At 36.6% G+C, this 19876-nt stretch overlaps 2 protein-coding genes across 2 annotated transcripts; both read right to left on the bottom strand.

The window, feature by feature from the left end:
- Positions 1–445: 445 nt before the first annotated feature.
- On the bottom strand, positions 446–7325 carry LOC148820905 (nuclear factor 7, brain-like). The gene is made up of 6 exons (XM_088932783.1): positions 6671–7325; positions 5383–5478; positions 4852–5082; positions 4220–4242; positions 3767–3885; positions 446–3289 (listed from the first exon to the last, which is right to left on the bottom strand). Exons 1-6 carry the CDS (start codon positions 7070–7072, stop codon positions 2742–2744), a joined length of 1419 nt encoding a protein of 472 aa, XP_088788909.1. The 5' UTR covers positions 7073–7325; the 3' UTR covers positions 446–2741.
- A 6052-nt stretch (positions 7326–13377) lies between these two features.
- On the bottom strand, positions 13378–19676 carry LOC148820904 (zinc-binding protein A33-like). Its single transcript, XM_088932851.1, has 6 exons — positions 19275–19676; positions 17933–18028; positions 17302–17532; positions 16627–16649; positions 16418–16536; positions 13378–15485 (listed from the first exon to the last, which is right to left on the bottom strand). The coding sequence occupies exons 1-6, from the start codon at positions 19674–19676 to the stop codon at positions 14941–14943; spliced, it is 1416 nt and encodes a 471-aa protein (XP_088788977.1). The 3' UTR covers positions 13378–14940.
- Positions 19677–19876: the final 200 nt, after the last annotated feature.

Here is a 19876-nt window from a genome sequence, read left to right as displayed (position 1 = left end):
ATGAAAGTTTAATAAGAATATGCACAAAACAGGGCACATAACATTAATAATAGATCTATTAATCAATATTCATAAAAATGTTGTTTGTCCTAATGAGTCATAACAACCAAGACCTATTTATTGATGTGATCTATGAATTTACTAGTGCAGTTAGAGATTTTAACAGTAAACAGCAAGAGTGCTATAAGCTGTGCTCTAGGAATCAGTAAGACAAAATTGTAAGCAGGCTCTGCACACGGATTCACCACATTCAAAATACAATTTATAAATCCAATAACTGAACATACATAGTAAATCAACAAAAATATTGATACACTGTATATATTGTACAGTGAAAGGCATTAGTATTGGGACATTAAAGTGAAATTTGTGCTCTGTAATATTTTTACTGTGTACTATTAAAATCTGTATTTCAGATCAAAAGATGAATATGAGGCAAAGTGTCTCCCATTGACAGAGTGTCAGTTTTTATTTCTGGATGTTTTTGTACATACATGTTAAAAAGTTAGAACAAAAATATTCTGTGTTCAATCCATACCCAATTCCAGGTCAGCTTACAGAAATTATTGTAATAAATGAGCTTAATATAAACTCATGTAACAATAGTACAGTATTTGCCATACTTCTTACATGCAATGACTGTTGGACGCATTTACAGTACATCACTAGATACTGTATGTTCCTCGGAGATGCATTACCAAGCCTTAACTGCAGGCATCTTTAATTTAAGCTTTTTGCTGGAATTTCTGACTTTAGTTTCCTTTTCAACAGGTAAAATGTATGTTTAATAGGATTCAAATCAGAAGATTGAGGTGACCAGTTCAAAATTTCTTTTTTTTCTGATGGATTCTTTGGAGTACAGTATGTTTTGGGTGAATGTCTTACTGCACATTGAATTACCACTCAATGAGTATGGAGGCATATTGTGGAAAATATATTACTTCAGAATTCATTCTGCTGCTGCCATCATCAGTTACATCATTAGTAAAGACCAGTGGCCCAGTTCCAGTGCCAGTCATACATGCCCAAGCCATGACACTACCTCCACCATGCTGCTCAGCTGAGTTGGTGTGTTCAGGATCTTTGCTTGCTCTTCTCCTTCTCACACTTTTGCCTTTGTCATTTTGATAAAGGTTTATCTTCATCTTTTCTGCCATAACGTTGGTCCAGAATTGTTGTTATTAATCTGTGTACTCTACAAATTCTATTCTGGCCTTTCTCTTTCTGTTCTATACACAGAAAAAATAAAACTCATGGATTACAAACATAGTAATAATATCAGGGTTAAAACATCATTATGACATGTATTATTTAACTTGTAAGTCTCATGTTCTGAAATATCAGTAAACACTGAATACTGTTCGAGTGCGTAGTATGAGGGTGCATTGGCTGCAAAGGGACATGTAAAGGTTAATACCATGCCAAAAAATAGAAAGGAGGTGTTACACCAGAACACGGCTTTACAGCTGAAATTTTCTTTTTATGTTTCAGAGCTAAATTAACCTTTACCTGAACATGTGTTTACTTTTGGGAATGGGCTTTGTCAGAAGTGTTTGGAATGGTAGTTTAACTCTTGAAATTCTAATATGAACATTTAGCTTTTACTCTTCCACTTGACAGACTGGTCAGGATGGTTTTATGGAAAGGTCCCACTTTATTTAAAGGTCCCACTGGGAGATGAAGTGCACCAGGCTTCTTTACAGTTGTCCAATCTCCTGCAGTTAGACCTGTGTTAAGTATTTTCTGTAGATCAGGGAGAGAATGAGTGTTGCTTAAGTTGGTGTTGAAAATGGTACTCAAGCAAAATTAGCAGTGTGCTTCTTTGGGAGAACAAGATAGCACTCATGATCTATAATGTGAACATTGAATTTATACCATATCCATTAACCCCTTTTTCAGTCAGTTTATAGATGTTAAAGTTCCCACACTGAGATCCAGTCAGCTTTCTGTATTTCTCTGAGTGATGTCCAATCCTCTTCTACTGGCTTGGCCCAGGGATGTTTCATCATACAAAGAGAAAAAAGAACTTTTAATTCTCAAGATTTATCTTGAATGGAAATCCTGGCTAGAGTTGTGAGCAGAACTTCCCAACAGTCTGTGCACAGAGTCTGATTCAGATACAGTCGCGTCACAATGGGTGAAGAGAGCTTGGTTCACCCCAGGGTGTAGGACTACTACTGAATATGCCCTGATATGCAGGCTGTAGACAAAAGGTTCCAGCTGTATTTATTTGATTAAAATCCATAACAATTGGCTCAGAGTCAGAATTTTTACGTATGGACTTGCTTTCGGCCTGACATCTTGAACTAATTTTAAAGTCCTGACTAGGACAACAGTGTTGAGTTGTGCTGCAGTATCTTTAAACCAGGAAATTACTGTTGTTGATTGGTATTGATGTCAGGTGTAGTCTTTTAGATGATTGACCATGATCTGATCTCTGATCCAGGATCTTTGTCAAGATTTTCTCTCTTGCATTAGAAAACTGAGAGGAACGTTGTTCGACTAACATAATTAGGAAGGTTGAGAACGGACCCTGTTTATGCAGACTAGGGATATGCTGCTGTACAGAGAGTCTCTTTTCGAGTGCTTTACACAGACCGCTGAACTGTAGGCCTATTCTCTGGGAAAAAGAAAGCACATTAAAAACTTTTAATAAAACATATAGTAATTCCTAGTGTAATAAATCTTATAGTACCTTGCCTCTTCAGGAGGGTTTTTTTCTGCACCAGCCTTCACCTTCATCACCCTATGTTACTCATCACTATTAAAGACACCTTCACTGGGCAGATTCGCAAAGGGATAAAGCCAACACCAGGTGAGAAGACTGGAAACACTCTCTCAGTAAATGTATCTTTAAAAGTATGTATGGGAGTCCCATCACTAGGATCAGAGAATGACACCTCCCCCCTTTCATAGTCCAGCTGCACTCTGATTTTCTGGGGTTTCCTCTTCAAAGTGAGTCTCATCCCTGGTGAGGTAAGTGTACTGTAAGAACCTTCCCAATGCCATATAGCCCAAAATCCTCTTTCTGGGCTCAGAGTCATTAACCCTTTCCTATCGATGGACTCTTTGCTCACACCTAAGAGCCAGTAAGTGGTGTCTCCCACTTCAACATCCCAGCAGTGTCTTCCTGAGGTGAATCCCTCAAATCCAAGCACACAGTAATGCTCATCAAACCTCTCTAGGTTCATAGGAAGCTGCTGTTTCTCAGCACTGTATCTCACACTGGTTAGATCCTCAGACAGCGAGAGATGAGGATTTGCTGTGATAGGATCCAGAGTCACAGGAGCTGACAAGAAATTCAAGAGAAATTAACCATGCTCAAAGAAATATATAATAACATTTTTTATATATTATGTTATGTGTAATTTAATACTGTGTATAATGACCTCAAGAATAGCAACCTGAAAAATGAACAAATGGGAACAATATGTTCAAGACAGATGCCATACACCCAGAAGCATAGATTAATTTGTAAAGCTAATAATCTCACCATAGTGTAAAACAATAAGAATATGAAATGACAAATGTGAATTTAAATTTTTAATCTTTTAAGTGTATCTGTTTTTCTACCATCTCTGAAAAATCCCAAAGAACACTATATTGATGTGAAAAAAAGTCACACGGATGACTGAGTTACTGTACCAAACTTTGTCCTTATCCAGGCAATATTTCAAGTGAGTGACGGTAAAGATAGGAGGATGAATGACCTCATCAACTAGAGCAGATCATATTCTACGTGTGACCCCTTCCCCCTTGTACTTACTGTACTGAACAATTCCCAGCATCTTCTCCCAGACTCTGTACTTCAGAGATCCAAGGTGCTTGGCAACATCTATCAGTGCTCCTGAAACCCCTTCTGGATCCAGCAGTGTGCACTGGGCTCTGTAATAATATTCAGGAGTTACTGTAGTGCTGCTGTGATATTCAGGCTCATGACAAAAGGGTCCAGCTGTATTAATTTATTTGATCAAATGATAAAACACATGGCTCACAAGTCTAAGGATTTCTTCTGTCACAGAGAAAATTTTGAACAGAATTATTTTTAAGACTCACTTTCAGTCTGGCATCTTGAACTAAATTTAAAGTCCTGACTATGACAACAATGGTAAGTTGCAGTACCTTTAAACCAGGAAATTGCTGTTGATTGGTATTGATGTTGTCAGGTAGTAGTCTTTGGAATCAGTACAATTGAAAAGAGGAAGACAAGTCTACATACCTGCTCTTTGTCTCCTTGTATTTCTGAAAAACAAAAATACAACCACTTATAAATTATTCCCAGAACATTAAACAGGAAGTTTTGGGGGAATTCTGAAGAACTCTCTGCATAATAAAATAGTTATGTTAGTTCTGTTTAGTGATCATGATATAAGGGTAAAAGATGCAATGGTAATGCTTTGCAAGAAGCATGTCTGAAGCATATAAAATGTTTGTTATGATGCAGAATATTAAATTGAACTTCTATAGCATGTATAATACAGAACTAAATGCTAAAATATGACAAGAATATTATAATTAAATTGCATATAACAAATTAAAAATGAGAAAACAAAATCCCAGAATAATTAATTCTGTTTTTAATTTCCCTTATACTTATTATTTGAAATTAGCCCCTTGTCAATGAAGATACTAAGTACTAAGTTATCACTATTGTGGCCCACACTGAGAAGGGTCCTGGTGTTACTTCAATGAAAGTGAGGAGAATCCAGGAAACTCCATAGATATCAGTATAAAACTAGAAGCAGAACAGACTGCTAAATTACATTAGAATCTTAAATTAAGATAAAGGACAGGAAAATATAAACTGCAGCTATCATTGTATGAATGTGCTCGTTTAGTCTGCATCTTTACCTGCAGGAATTGAATGTCTTCAGTTCCCATTTCTTGTTTTATGGTTCTGATTGTGTCTGAAAGAGATGAAATCTCTCTTGTAAGGCTCTCAAGCTTCTCCTTCATCATCTGACTCTTCTGCTCTTCTTCCTCCCTCAGTGCGTCTATCCTGGCTGCCTCTTCATTGCGTAAGAACTGCTGAAGTTTCTCAAATTCCTCCTTTATTTGCCTCTCAGTTTGTTGGGTCAGCATCTGAAATGGAAAGTGTTTATTATTTGTTTAATTGTATTGGTTCTTTGCGATTCTTGGAACAATCTCTTCAAATTGTAGTCATGTTTTCAGTTCACACATGGGTGTTTTATCTTATATTTTAATAAGTGCCTGTTCCAGGAGCTGTAGGGAAAAACTAAGAATTTTTAAGGAGATTAACTATTTTACAGGGACTAATTTCTTAGATTGTTTCAGAGCAGTTTTTAAACATACTCTGTCTTTTCTCTTAATTGAATATTTTAATTTGCATTTCTGAAACTAAAATTGTAAAAGCAATATTACCTTAATGTGCTCTGCAGTTTGATCACATGCCTGTTTAACTTTACGAAAGGTTTCCAGCTTTTTCTGTAGGGGCTCCAGTGCAGCCTTGAGATCCTCCTGGAATGAGATGACACTTTACTCCAGAAAGAGAGTGACAACAGACATCACTGCCAACACAGGAGAGAAGTGTCCTATCAATGGAAGAGTCACACAACATGGAAAATCTCTCAAGGAAAAGGTTTCTGCAGTCCCTTCAATACTCTCTGTTGCAGCAGCACCTCAATTGTTATATTAGTCCTGATTGCCAGAGAACTGGAGGACAGTTTGCATCAAAGTATATCAATTTCACAGATTCAGAATAAGAGCTGAAATTAAAGAATATACAGTACAGTATTTAGAAACTAAAACATCCATCAATAATCACAAGAGCTTTGTTCCCATAAAATGTATGAGTGAGTTTTAACTTTTGATCTCATTCTTATGTGTTTATGGTCTGGGTGTGATAAATAGAATTCCCTAACTGTATATAAAAGAACGAATTTCACTCTCCAGCTCTTAATTAAAAACAAACCCCTCTATTCACCAGCTTCAAAAGAACCTGCAACTTGATAACAAGTGAAGACAGCTGTGGAGATTAACATTGTTTTCTTAAAATCCAACACGCATTAGTTTCCCTTTGTGACACAGTGGAGATTTATTCCTCAACCTATGACTCCACTAGTTCCCATTAGCGGGCCTAAGAAAGACAGGGAATGCACCTCTCTCGCTCTCCTCACTGACAGCTGCATGGACCTGCAATAATTATCTAAATCAATCATACCTGTTTTTCCTAACTAAACACCCTATATTAGATATTCACGCGGCTGCTCCATTGTTTGTCACAGAACCCCACCAACAGCTCCTCAGCTCAGGTGCATTTTGGTTTTCTCTGTGATCCAGAGAACCATTTCTTTTACCAAGCCTTATAGCTCACCATTCAATCTAAATAAGACCATACAATTACCAACAGAAAGATTCCAAACAGACAGTATACGTCTTGCAGAGGTATTTGATATAGAGCCAGTGAAAGGCTCAGCTCAGGATCCACACATTGTCACATCTTATACAGACTAGAAGTAAAATGTTTTACGGTTTATCCATGTCTGTAGTCAATCATAAATGGCACATAAATGAATTACTGTTAAGATAGGTCTTGAATGAATAGGTTCTTGCCAATTCAAAATATTTACAAAGATACAAATAAAAAACTACTTAAAAAAACAACAAATTGCCTGGATTGTTATGATTATATTTCACTTGCATTTCTCACCTTAAAATCCTTTAAAGCCTCCTCCAAGGGACGAAGCTCGTGGTTTTTATGATTTATTGAAGTCTGGCAAACCACACAGATAGGGTCTTCATCATCCATACAAACAAGTTTAAGTTTCTCACTGTGCAGACTGCAGAGCACTTCAGACCCTGTTGGGGGTCTCTGACTCCTCTCCTGTGTGAAGGCCTCACACAGATTCCTTAAACACAGGCTGGCATGAGGTTGTGTTTTAATAAACTCCCTGCAAAGTGGACATTCCTGAGATCCCTTCAATTCCCAGTACTTCTCCATACAGTTTTTACAGAAGCTGTGGCTACATGTCAAGACAATAGGATCCTTGTAGATATCCTTGCACACAGAACAGGTGATGTTTTCTTCTAGAAGATAGTATTTTTCTGCCATTTCTTCAGTTATAACCAGACCCACCCTGCATTTATAGTTATATCTTCTTGACTCTGTTTCATAAGGACATTGATATCCTCTTAATTTTCTCTAGTTATAAGATGTTAAAGTAGATGTTGCCTCTGACATTACCAGTAAGTTCCTGAAAGAACACAATAGATTTTTTTTCATTATAAAAGTAATGACTAAAGCCTTGAGCTGCCAACAACACTCACATTGCCTGTCTCTTATATATTCTCACCAAGCAATAATCCAGTTTGACAACATTGCTGAGTTTTTCTGAACAAGGAAAAATGTTTCTGGAAAGTCCTAAAAATGTGGTAATGCTACAGTATAGCTTGTTGGTCTGCTATGATTGGATGAGTTAGGCAGTGCAAATGTAATAGAAGTTTCACATTTCTTCATTTCTCATCATTAATTTAGTTCTTTTTCAGCTTATATGGTCTACATGCTATGAAGAGATAAAGTAATTTTTTTGTTTTGAAAATGCTGTAGGAAATGTTTTAGGTAACTAAAATCTATTGTCACCAGTATTGAAATACAGAGAAAACAAACTATATGTGGATTTTAATATGTTATTATGCAAAAATTAAAAATAGCAATTCTTATCCAGCTTTTCTACACTCTACACTTCTTCTAACAAATTTGAATACTAATGTTACAAAATAGCAGGTTCAGGAAATAAATCTGAGCACAAGGTAAGGGTGAGGCACATGTGTACTTGACCTACAGTAATAGCTCTGGGATTATAGTAGGAAATCAGTCAAACTTGGACAATACAAATACAGTATTGAGTAACAATGAAAAACACAAACTATACAACACGCAGCAGTTACATTGTACATGTCTATGCTGTGCAGAGGCCTATGTCCCACTGTATGTTCTACTCTGTAATCTGAAAACACTATGAAATGTCGTATAGACCAAAAATGTATCCTAAAGAAAACTAAACCTCCTTTTCTTCTGTACATCATGAATGCCAAAAATGAATGGAATCACTCTATATATTCCAAAAATGCATCAACGAACTAGGCAAAAATGTCACAACATGTAACAATCAGTACTCATACTGTAGTACTGCTGCTTCATTTAACATTTTAGCGGAGTGTTTTGCACTCCTTGTACCTTTGTAATAAATTAAAGTAGAAATGTAGTAAGGCTTATTCTGATGTAGGCTCTAGAAAGACTTTAACAGGATATTGTTAGAGCAAATATTTTCAGGTGGAGTGGTAGTTGTTTTAACTGTAACAGACCTGCTTTAGTTGGTAGCATAGCAGAGGAACCCTACACATAAAACCATCTCTTTATATGGGGGTTTAAGCGGACAACAAATCAACCCTGAAGCAAAACTGCCTACCCAATTCTGAACTTGTTTACCCTGTACAACCATGTATGAATGCATGCTTAACTCCAAAGTCTGAAAAATGAGTAGCAGTAGGAAATGCCTCACCTGGTCGATCCCATTTAGGCCAGTGTGCTCTACATATCTTCTTATTTACTGGCAGGCTGGCACAGCAATAACTGAGGCTGTTACTTAGTAAGGTAAGTCTTAATATTAGTTTTTAACTCAACTGGAATATTTTAAACCTTTAAAATTTGCCAGAGCAAATCTCACCCAGAGATTTACAGTCTCACCATCAAGAAGACTGAAGGTCTGAGCAGACACCCTCAATCTACTCTAAGTGACTTTTATAGGGAATTGGATTCCACAGGTGTGGTTAATTTCCTTGTGACAATGTAAAGTTTGCTTATTTGAAATGTCTCTGCACTTCCTTCTAGTGGCTCAGCCCTATTTCCTCATTCCAACTTTGGCTGCCCTGTTACACAGACCAAAGTTCACTCTAGTCAATCAAGTCTATAAGTACTAGAGTTTCTGAGCTTGTGTGAAACACTGTTGTATTGTCTATACAATGAGCGATGCTATCAGGCAGGCTACACAATCACTCAACATCTCGGAAAACTGAAAAAACACACTCAGCTTCCTACTTCATGGTTTACAAATGTCTTAAATGAGTTCAAATAATTTATAAACAGGAATGAGAACACACAGTAGTGCATGTCAGTTACCCCATGTGGCAGACAGATCAGTTACCCAAAGTTAGTTTTTTCTGGTCCTGCTTTATATAATTAGTAACTACTCAAACACTAAAACTCTCAATACTCTCAATCTACACCTTGCTCTTAAAACTTAAAACTGTAATGTTATACACTCCAAATGTAAAAGACCTCCTCTGGCACTACAGTGAATACACCAGACGTGCACTCGAAACATTCTAGAATCAGTATGCAGCCCCTCCAGTCTTCTTTCATTAGTGAAAATCAGACATATATCAAGAGTCGGGGAATGGTCAGACTGTGTCTCCAAGAGAACCTAGTGTGCTCTCATCCACTTAATTTGACCTAATAGGTCACCTGCTTTTAAAGACTGTCAACATCTATAAGCTATTGATAAATCAAGCAAGTAATCTTTTCAATTAGGAGAACTCTGTACCTTTGAGGGCTGAATAATACTTTTAGTCTTAAATGACTGCTGAAGAATAAAAAACTTTTAATTGATGCTGTGGAGTTATTTAATAGGTTTAGAAATGGATGAATTTATGGTGACCTACAGAAACCTGCTGATTTGTGGATCTCTAGGAATAGGGTTTGAGATTCCAGATCGACAGAAATATCCAGACCCCCTGTGTCAGGCCCTCTGCAGCCAGAGGGTGCTCCCACTCTGTCCTGTTCCTAGTTTCCTCTGCTTTGCTTTCCTTCCGGTGTCTCTCTCTCTGGGGCTATATATTTCCGGGTCACTCATTCCCCTTCGCTCAGCATTGACGTTCAGATGTCCAGAGGCCAGCCTAGCATCCAGGTCGCCCCACGTCCTCTGCCTGAGGGCTTTGGTTTCTATACGACTCCTGCACTGCTGAGCCTGGGCTAATCCCCCGTTCCGCTGCTACGCATAGTATCTTTTTATGCTCTCCTGCCATTCCACGGTTCGTCCCTTCCGACATCTGTGACACCCTGTCTTTACAGAAACATTCATAAAATAAATTCTCTTTTTTTGCTACAACTTTTGTTATACCACTATCTAAAATCAAAACAAACAGAGTGGTACAGTATCTGGCACTGATTGATGTGAATCCCCCTGAGCCAGCACACAAATACGGAAACGGACCTCTATGAGGTAACTATCCACTAGAAAAAGATACCAATTTTTTTTTAGGATGACATCTGATTGACTGAGTTTTTTTATATTGAATAAGGAGGTTTACCAAAATAATTCAAGGTAACACTTTTTACATTTAATGAAAATATTTAAATTTTGTTTTTAATTAATTTTAAAAGAAATATTAATATGGTGGTGCAGTGGTAAGCATTGCTGCCCTGGGTTCAATTCCAGACCTGGGGTACTATCTCCATGGAGTTTGTATGTTTTCCCTGCATTTGTATGGGTTTCCTCCCACAGTCCAGAGACATACTGGTAAAATATTTGGCTTCTATGTGAGTTTGTGTATGTTTGTGTCTATGTGTGCCTTGTGATGAGTCCAGGGTTTATCCTGCCTTGTGCCCATTGCTTGCCTGGGATAGGCTCCAGTTCCCCAGTGGCCCTGTATTGGATAAGAGGTTATAAAATGGATGGATGGAAATATTAATTCAGAATAGGAAATATGAAATAAAATGTTGTAGTGATGTAATATTATGTTATGAGCCAGATCTAGAAATGACTTCACACCCTCTGAAAGTGTAATCTGTGGTAGAGGAAGGGTCTTTTTGTAGATTTAATCACTGTCTAGTGAGTGGCACTCTGCTTGCTAGGAGCCCAGAAGAGACCAGGAGAATTTGAGCAGGACAGAGAGAGGTCAGCAATCGTGAGCATAGTGTCATAGATAATTTCTACACTGATGATACTCATATCTTTATTTAATTTAAACTGTAACAAGACTTGCACATCCCATCAGTTGTCTAAAGCCAATGTCGTAACCTTATCTGTTGATGGTACTGTACTTGTATTTCAATCTAAATCGAAGAACATATTAAGTATTAATTGATCCTGGCTTAATGTTTAATCCACATGTGCAACATATTGTAAAAATATAATTCTTCCACCCCAGGAATATTGCCAGGCTACACTTTTGTCTTTTCTTGAATTGATTATTGTAACCCCCTACACGCTGCGGTATCTAAATCTACATTGAACAAACTACAATATGCCCAGAATTTGGTAGCCAGAACCCTGAGCAGGTCTAGTGCAAGTGATCACATTACTCCTGTTCTGGAGTCCTTGCACTGGCTTCCTCTCAGTTTTTATGTCAACTTCAAAATCCTAATGCTCACCTATTAAGCTCTGCATGGCTTGGAACCTCTGTACCTGTCTGAGTTACTATCAGCCTGTTCCCCACCTTGCAACCTTCGTTCATCTAATTCTGTTCTCCTATCTGTTCCCCAAGCCCATCTATGTTGTATGACAGGACCTTCTCCTACTATGCCCCAGTGCTCTGGAATTCTATCAATAAGGATATCAGGAAGTAACCTTCCCTGTGCTCAAACCCTTCTTCTTTAGAAGGACTTTTTTAACTTGTTTTTGTGTATGTCCCTTTGCTTTCCTACTGTATTCCAAACAATAATTTTAACTGTTTAATACTGCTGTCTCCTCTCATTGTGTATGTTTTCTAAAGTGCTTAAAATGCTTTTAAGAAGCCACTTTTGAAGGCGCTATATAAAATAAAATCTATTTATATACTAAATAAATGTATACATAATCGATTTATTATATATATATTTATATATTATAATATTTATATATTTATTCTTCTTTCCAAAAGCATGGTGACCACCACATTAGAATAAAGATAGAATTGAGATCTTACTGCACAGTGTATGAAAGATGTCTGAAAGATTAAAAATACTATTCAGAATATTTAATTGAACTTCAAAACATACCAAAAAAATGTTAAAATCTCAGAGGATATTGTAACACATTATAAAACTGTATATAACCTAAAGTGTGAGAAAACAGAATCCCAGAATAAACAGAAATAGAATTTTAGTCTTAAATTGAGCCTTACTTAAGACTTAAAATATTCTGTAGAACTACCGTTTAGTGGGTAATGTAGTTCAGGCAAGATCCGCCATTTTGTCTGACTCTACTACTCTCTTACAATATGTTCTCGACTTTAAGTCCCGGTCAACGTTGATTATATTGTTCTTGTTAAGACTTGAAATAAAGAGGCACAAAAAGGTTATAAAGATGTGAAAAAGAAAAGTTCTATCATTTTAAGAAATATGGATGTTTTACGGAACATTAAATACAAATTAGAGAAAGGAATTTTGAATTCAAGTTGCAGTATACATTGATTCAAATTAATAACCAAAAATTGAAAAGTCCATGCAAAACTAGTTCCACGAGGCAGTGAAGTGATTAATTTATCAGAGTATATTGGAAGAGTGTGAGAATTGTTACTTTAATACATGCATGGATTTTGTTGATGGGATACTCAATCGTAGAATAGGGCATCTACCATTCAAAGCATAAAACTGGCCGATAAACCACTAAGAGAAAGCTTTGTCTATCTGTTCTGGACGTCCGTGCAGAGCCCGGAACAGAGTGAGTGTCTGGCTTTTAAGGTGGGCTGGAACTGGGAGCAGGTGCACAAAATCAACTAAAATGTGAAAGAGCCGAAGCACCCTTAAGGGGGAGGGATTACAATCGTGACACCTTCTAGCATGAGTCAGTTTTAATTAAAATGCTCAACATTCTACAGTTTTTACATTTTCTTTCCCACTGTTACTAATATCATTATTGACACAATGATCTGGAATTGATCTACATTCAATTTTAATACACAGCTGTGTTGTCTTTTATTTTCTTGAAATAAAAACCCTGTTAGGAGTAATAAATACAGTCCAATTTATACTTGTTCCTACATACAAAAGTCTTGGGAAAGGTTATGGAATGTTGTTTATGTTAATAAAGAGACATTCTTATATTCCTTTTAGTGTTTGATTAACTACACAAATCACACCCTTAAGCCATATATTCCTGCCTCCTACTCTCTCGTTCTGATGTCTACTCACTATACTACATGGAGGTTATGGAAGCACAATGAGAGAATCTTTTGTTGTCTTGTGCTTGATTTCAGAACTTTCTCATAGTCTAGAAACTTCAGAGTGACCCTGACTATACTGTGTCCTACAAATCTCATGTCATAAATCAAGAAATGAATAATTCTATTATTTACTTCTTTTACTTTCGTTTATTGATGAATTACCCCAAAACAGTTGATTCAACAAACAACTTTTAATTTCTATTAAATGCCTCTGCACAGATCTTTATTGTAACTGTAAATAAATGTATTATTAACACATTATGAGATTATGGTAACTATTTCAACTAATGTTAAGAAAGACTGGACATCACATGAAAATGACATTATTTTAGTTATACAAAATGTATAGTAGAAAATCATGAACAACACTCCAGTGTATAATTTCCTAAGTGAATCAGAAATAAATTTTACCAGGCATTTTACACAAAATCTACTTCACCATTCAGAGTATTACAACAAAACATAAGACACTATTACAATTAGATTACTGTACGTTTGTAATATTTCTTAACACCGAATCCCTTGTATTATTGTTAATGGCACAGCATGGCTCACCTTATACTGAAAAATCAATATAAATATATAATAATGGGAGCATACTGGAAAGTGTATTGAATTTTGTATTGTATACACTGATGCAAAAACTCCATATATGCAATCCCTTTCCTTACCAAAGACTGTATAGAAAGCTTCAGTCTATAGTAATAAGTTATTTCAAGATATCCATCCTTTCCTGCAATGAATCTCAGAGAGCAGTACATAAAGTAAAGTTCTAGTAAAATCTGTAAGTTAGGATGGACTCTTTGATATTGGGTGGAGAGACTGTAGGTGAAACAGTGTCTAGATTTTATAGTTTTGGAGAGAATACAATCTTGAATAGAATATGTTAGGAAATCACAACAAAAGCTGACTTGCTGTGGGATCAGAATTTTCCCTTTTGTCCCTTATAAAGTAAAACTAACTTCCAACATGATAGTGATGTTCTCTTCATTCTTCCACACGGGGCAGCACTGAATTTCAATTCAAACCTTAAACTAAATTTATCATTGGAGTAGCATTCAAGCTACACAGGAGGTGATCCAAGTAGAATTCAAAAGCAGGACAGAAGAAATTTGAGGCCACAATGTTATTTTTACTGTCTTCTTGATTTAGAGCATCCTATGAAGTTATTTCAGGAGACAGAGGCATATAAAATGTTCAGGATTAGCATATTGCTAATTGCAAACAGAAAAATCCAAAAGAAGTTATAGTATTGTCGCGGTTTCACAAAAGCCCTCACAATCCCTTACCAATTCCTACTCAAGCAGACACATTACCCAATTACCCAATCACTCACGTTGGCACCCAACTATATAAGGACTCAATCTACAATTCACCACGCTGCCTTATTTCTGATGTTCCGGTTTTTCAACCTACACCTGTCAAGACTAGTTTAAAGGATCTGCGATCTGGATAAATACAGCTACTTCTTCCTTATACCACAGCCCTTAGACCAGCCCCAGTCCCGCATAAGGTTTCAGTTTTCAGTTACTTCGCTGTAACAAGTATATGAGTAAAAAGTACAAACTCCACTGGTTTCATTAATTATCCATCTATTTATATTCTGAATGCTTTATACAGTACTGGGTTCAAGGGTTCATTTTTCATGTGTATTCTTACTGTAATGTGTATAAAAAAACATCCAGAAATTGAGCACCTTTATTCACACAGAAAACCTCACTAAACCCTAATCTGGATGGGTTTCTCACAATAGCTCTGCCCTGATCTTCACCCTTATCACACTTTATTATTATCCACTGTTATAGACACCTTCACTGGGCAGATTCGCAAAGAAATAGCATCAAGAGACCAGAAAAATGGAAACACTTTCTCTGTGTAGGTATGTTTAATAGTGCAGATAGCTGTCATGTACTTGGAGTCAAAGAATGAGACCTTCCCCCTGTCATAGTCCAGATGCACTCTGATTTTCTGGGGTTTCCTCTTCAGATTGAGTTGTGCCCATGGTGAGGTCAATGTTCTATAAACCCCATCCCACAGACCTATAGCCCAGATTCCTCTTTCAGGGCTCAAAGTGATTGATCCTTTTCTGTTAAGGGATTTTTTGGCCACACCCAAGGCCCAGTGAGTGTTCTGCCCCACCTCAATATCCCAGCAGTGTCTCCCTGAGATGAATCCCTCAGAGCCCAGCACACAAGTAGAGTAATCAAATCTCTCTGGGTTGTCAGGAAGCTGCCATCTCACACTACACACTCTCATAGTGGTTAGATCCTTAGACAGTAAGAAGAGGGGGTGTCCAGTGTTTGGATCCAGTGTCACTGTAGCTGATAGGAAAAGAAAAAGGAAGTCAACACTGATTTGCTCAAAGACATCATTTTGATGAATAAATATTTTAACTGTCCTGGAGGAAACCAGTGTTAACACAGGGAGACCATTTACACAGAAAGCACCGCAGGAATTGAACCCAGAGCCACAATGCTGGGGAGTAGCAGTGCTAACCAGTGCACCAACGTGCCACCACTCTCTAGCAACTTTAGCAACTAAAGTAATGTAAAGTTGATAGAAATGTATATAAATATCAACTTAACAATTGTTGTACTAACAGGTGTAGAATATGCATTGCTTGGAACAAGAAAGAAACAATTAGCCTTACTGTAACTACAATCAAAAGTATTATAATTAAAAGTGACAATATCAGTTTGTATTGTATTGTGCCTGTAAACTCATTTTAAGAGACCTGTGGAGTTACTGACAGTAATAGCGAAAGCCAGACAACTTTAGGCTGATGAAATGTAAGTAAGATTTTGGATCAAAGCAAATTCTAGTCAGTGACATGTGATGACGTAACTAATGAGCATACATACACACTGTCAGGAGATGATCAATAGGACAAACTAGCCATGTAGTGACACCTGTTGAGCAAACTGGAGGAGATCAGTCACTTCACTCCAGAGCTCTTACACAAACAGTCATACTCCTACTGCTTTTATCTGATTGACTCCTCAATTCTCAATGTTCCTCTTCCTGTATGGTGAAAAACTGTAAATCCTTCCCCCCTGTGACAAACTGGTTATGTACAGTAGTTAACACTTGTAGAGAAAACTGGAGTAGATCATTCACCTCTCTTCAGGGCTCTTACACAGTCACACTATTACTACTTTTATCTGATTGACTCTACAATTCACAATGTTAATCCTGTATTCTGAAAACCTGTAAATCCCCTTCCCCCATGTGATCCCTGCCCCCCAGTACTCACTGTACTGAACAATTCCCAGCATCTTCTCCCAGACTCTGTACTTCAGAGAGCCCAGGTGCTTGGCAACATCTATCAGTGCTCCTGAAACCCCCTCTGGATCCTGCAGTGTGTGCTGGGCTCTGCAATAATATTTAGGTGTCAGTGCTCTAGTAGGTTTGAACTCAGTACAATGAAAAAAGAGGGATGACAAAAGGCTAGATTTCACATACCTGTGCCTTGTGTGCTTGTAGTTCTGAAATACAATAACATCAATTGTTATTAATTATTCTCTAAGAGAAATACGTTCTAAGAGAAATAGTTCTGTGGGACTAAAGAGGACACTGGATAACAATAGAGTTCTATCTTTCTGATAAGGGACCATAACATTACAGCCAAAGTTGGAAAAGTGATCAAATTGTAGACCTGTATGAATTTTTTTAAGATGGAATAGGTAATATTATATCATACATAATATTTAATAAATTTTCACAGCATTTAACATAAATATAATGCAGCAGAGCAATAAAATGCACATAACATAACTTAAAAAATAAGAGATTGGACTCCTATGATAACTAACTCTATTATTAAATTCCTTCATATTTCATATTTAAAATCAATGAAGAGCTATCTGCAATTTCCTAATATACATTGGGGTTGTCAGTGCAGTTGCCTTCAATAAAACTGATGTCTGATTTTTATATTTAACTCCTGAACAGGTATTACTGTTTGGATGAGTACTTACAAATCTGTGAAAATTCAGAAGAATTTCACAGCATTAGACAGCCAACTTAGATAAGACAATGGAACCATTCCCTCAGTGTAATACAGTGCACACTGCAGGTGTCAGTGTGTGAATGTGACTGTTCTTTAATGTTAATCTGCACTGACTTTATCTACCGTACCTGTAGGAATGAAATGTCTTCAGCTCCCATCTCTTGTTCTATGGCTCTGATTGTGTCTGAAAGGGATGAGATCTCTCTTGTAAGACTGTCAGTCTTCTTCTTCATCATTTGACTCTTCTGTTCCTCTTCCTCCTTCAGTGCAGCTATTCTGGCTGCCTCTTCATCTCGCAGAAACTGGTGAAGTTTATCAAACTCCTCAGTTATGAGTGTCTTCGTTAGCTGAGTCTGCGACTGGAATTAAAAGTGTTCATTACTGGTTAAATTCTGCTGACACTGTGTGAATATTACAGTTAATTTTTCGCAAAATGGAGCCTTTATTTGGAGGGCTATTCTCTGTAGCAGGAAGGGTAATATTATAAATGTCAACAGTTCACATTAATAAATATAACTAAAAGTGTAAACTTAATAAGAATTAATTCTATCCCAGTACCCATAGCAGCACAGTGTACCATACTTGACAGTGAAATGTTTATGAATTAATTATTTCTCAGAGACTGAAAGGGACTCTGACTGAATTATTTTCTTAGAGACTGATCCTCTCAGATGTATTCAAAGCTATTCATCTTTGTGTTAATTCTGACAAATTTCTGAAAGTATATTATATTCTTTATATTCTTTTAAACAAAATTACCTTAATGTGCTCTGTTGTTTGATCAAATGTCTGTTTAACTTTATTCAAAGCTTTCAGCTTCTTCTGCAGGGTCTTCAGTTCAACACTGAGCTTTTCCTGGAACAGGTCACAGGAGACGTTCACTCTTAACAGTAGATAAAAACTAAGGGACTTCATTGCAAACACACAGGAAAAAAATCTGTTAAAAATCAGATAAATTTCACTACTTCATGTCCTGATTCATTTTAATTGAGGGAAACTTCTACAATGGCGTCCATTGAGGGAGAGAAGGAGTAAGGAAGACATTTCCCTCCATTGTTTTATTTTTGGAAAAACAAATAATGCATATTGCAAGTAGGGCAAAAGAAGGTCAAATGATATGGGCACCTTTTACTTATGTTAACCCAGAAACCCCTAACTTCAGCCAAGGTTCAGCCATTTTGTTTTTGTTGAAATGGCAGTTTCAGCCATCTTACAACTTTGGGTTACTTGGAGCTATCCTAATAATAGGTTTATTCCACGCTGAAAAGAGAAGAAAGAAAACACCATGTTTCGGCTGTGGAGCCTTCTTCAGGTGTGGTGTAAGTTTACACTTGAAGAAGGCTCCACAGCCGAAACATTGTTTTCTTTCTTCTCTTTTCAGCGTGGAATAAACCTATTACTTGTTCCTTTGCAGCCTAGGCATGCTGACGCAGCTACCCACCTGAACTACTTACATATATATACACACAATCTGGGAAGGGAATGAGGAATATTCTTGGAATACAGAACATACAGTAAAAATATAATATTGACATTAGAAACAAAGAAAGAGGTGGTCTATGTTGTCACTGTATTTTTACATCACATCTAATGGGTTTTATATACCCATATTTTCTTATTCTGATATTTTTATGTTGTGTTGTGATTTTCTGACCATAGAAATACTGTTTGAAACAATTATTTTAAAAGGAAACCTAGATTACTTAAAAGTTTTGTTTTATCTCTCAAAGCACTGGTATAGATTAAATATATGTGAAACTGTGCAGGGTATGTTGCAGTCTACTGTGAAATATAGTTATTTTCAAATGCCATTAAATCATCTTGTAGATTGTTGTAAATATGACATTTTTTAACATTGCAGATACAGTGTTTTGTAAACAAATTAACCTTGTCCTATTTTGTTTATTTAAAAATTATATATATTTGTCATATTTTAATGCTTTCCCATTTTTTTAATTATAAATTATATACAATATATACATTTTTAAATAAAACATTTAAGCCAAATTTAATGTTCTAAAGTGGAATTTTTAATAAGTGAACAAATATTTTGAAAGACAAACTTCTAAACTGATAGTAAATTAAATGCATTATGTCTCACCCTACAATCCACAACAGCCTCCTCCAAAGGACAGAACTCATGGTTTCTATGTTTTCTTGAAGTGTGGCAGATGTAGCAGACAGGATCTTTATCATCTATACAGAAGAGTTTGAGTTTTTCATTATGCAGACTGCAGAGCATTTCAGATCCTCCTGGAGGTTTCTGACTTCTCTCCTGCAAGAAGGCTTCACACAGTTTCTTGAGAGACAGGCTCACAGGCGGTTTGTCTTTAGAAATTGTTCTGCAATACGGACATTCCCAAGAGCTGTTTTGTTCCCATTGTTGCTCCAGACAGACTTTACAGAAGCTGTGGCTGCAAGAAAGTACAACAGGATCCCTGAAGATTTCATAGCACACTGGACAGGAAAGTTTGTCTTCCAGAACTAAAGATCTGGCTGCCATTATTTCCCAGAGTTGCCTGTCCTGTTCACTGTAATGGCTTCAGGACAAAGTCTTAGGTTTGTTATCAGTTATACTTTGTGCTTATAAATAGTGCTGGTAAAATTCAGAGAATATCATTTCTTGTGAAATTCTTATGTTTGCCATTTAATGCTTACTGTATACAGTACATGTATGATTTATTTTTCATATTTTAAATTTTT

The sequence above is a fragment of the Atractosteus spatula genome, chromosome 14, assembly GCF_055471065.1.
Source record: "Atractosteus spatula isolate fAtrSpa1 chromosome 14, fAtrSpa1.hap1, whole genome shotgun sequence".
Lineage (NCBI taxonomy): Eukaryota > Metazoa > Chordata > Actinopteri > Semionotiformes > Lepisosteidae > Atractosteus > Atractosteus spatula.
Note: the sequence above shows the minus strand (reverse complement) of the source record. Positions and strands in the feature narration are given on the sequence as shown.

Coding starts and splice junctions, on each gene's coding strand:
- LOC148820905 (XM_088932783.1), bottom strand. CDS start 7,072: ATGGCAGAAAAATACTATCTTCTAGAAGAAAACATCACCTGTTCTGTG. Junction 4,243..4,851: donor AAGACATTCAATTCCTGCAG/GTAAAGATGCAG, acceptor TTTGTTTTTCAG/AAATACAAGGAGACAAAGAG. Junction 3,290..3,766: donor GCTGGGAATTGTTCAGTACA/GTAAGTACAAGG, acceptor ATTTCTTGTCAG/CTCCTGTGACTCTGGATCCT.
- LOC148820904 (XM_088932851.1), bottom strand. CDS start 19,676: ATGGCAGCCAGATCTTTAGTTCTGGAAGACAAACTTTCCTGTCCAGTG. Junction 18,029..19,274: donor AGGCTGTTGTGGATTGTAGG/GTGAGACATAAT, acceptor GACCTGTTCCAG/GAAAAGCTCAGTGTTGAACT. Junction 15,486..16,417: donor GCTGGGAATTGTTCAGTACA/GTGAGTACTGGG, acceptor TTTTCCTATCAG/CTACAGTGACACTGGATCCA.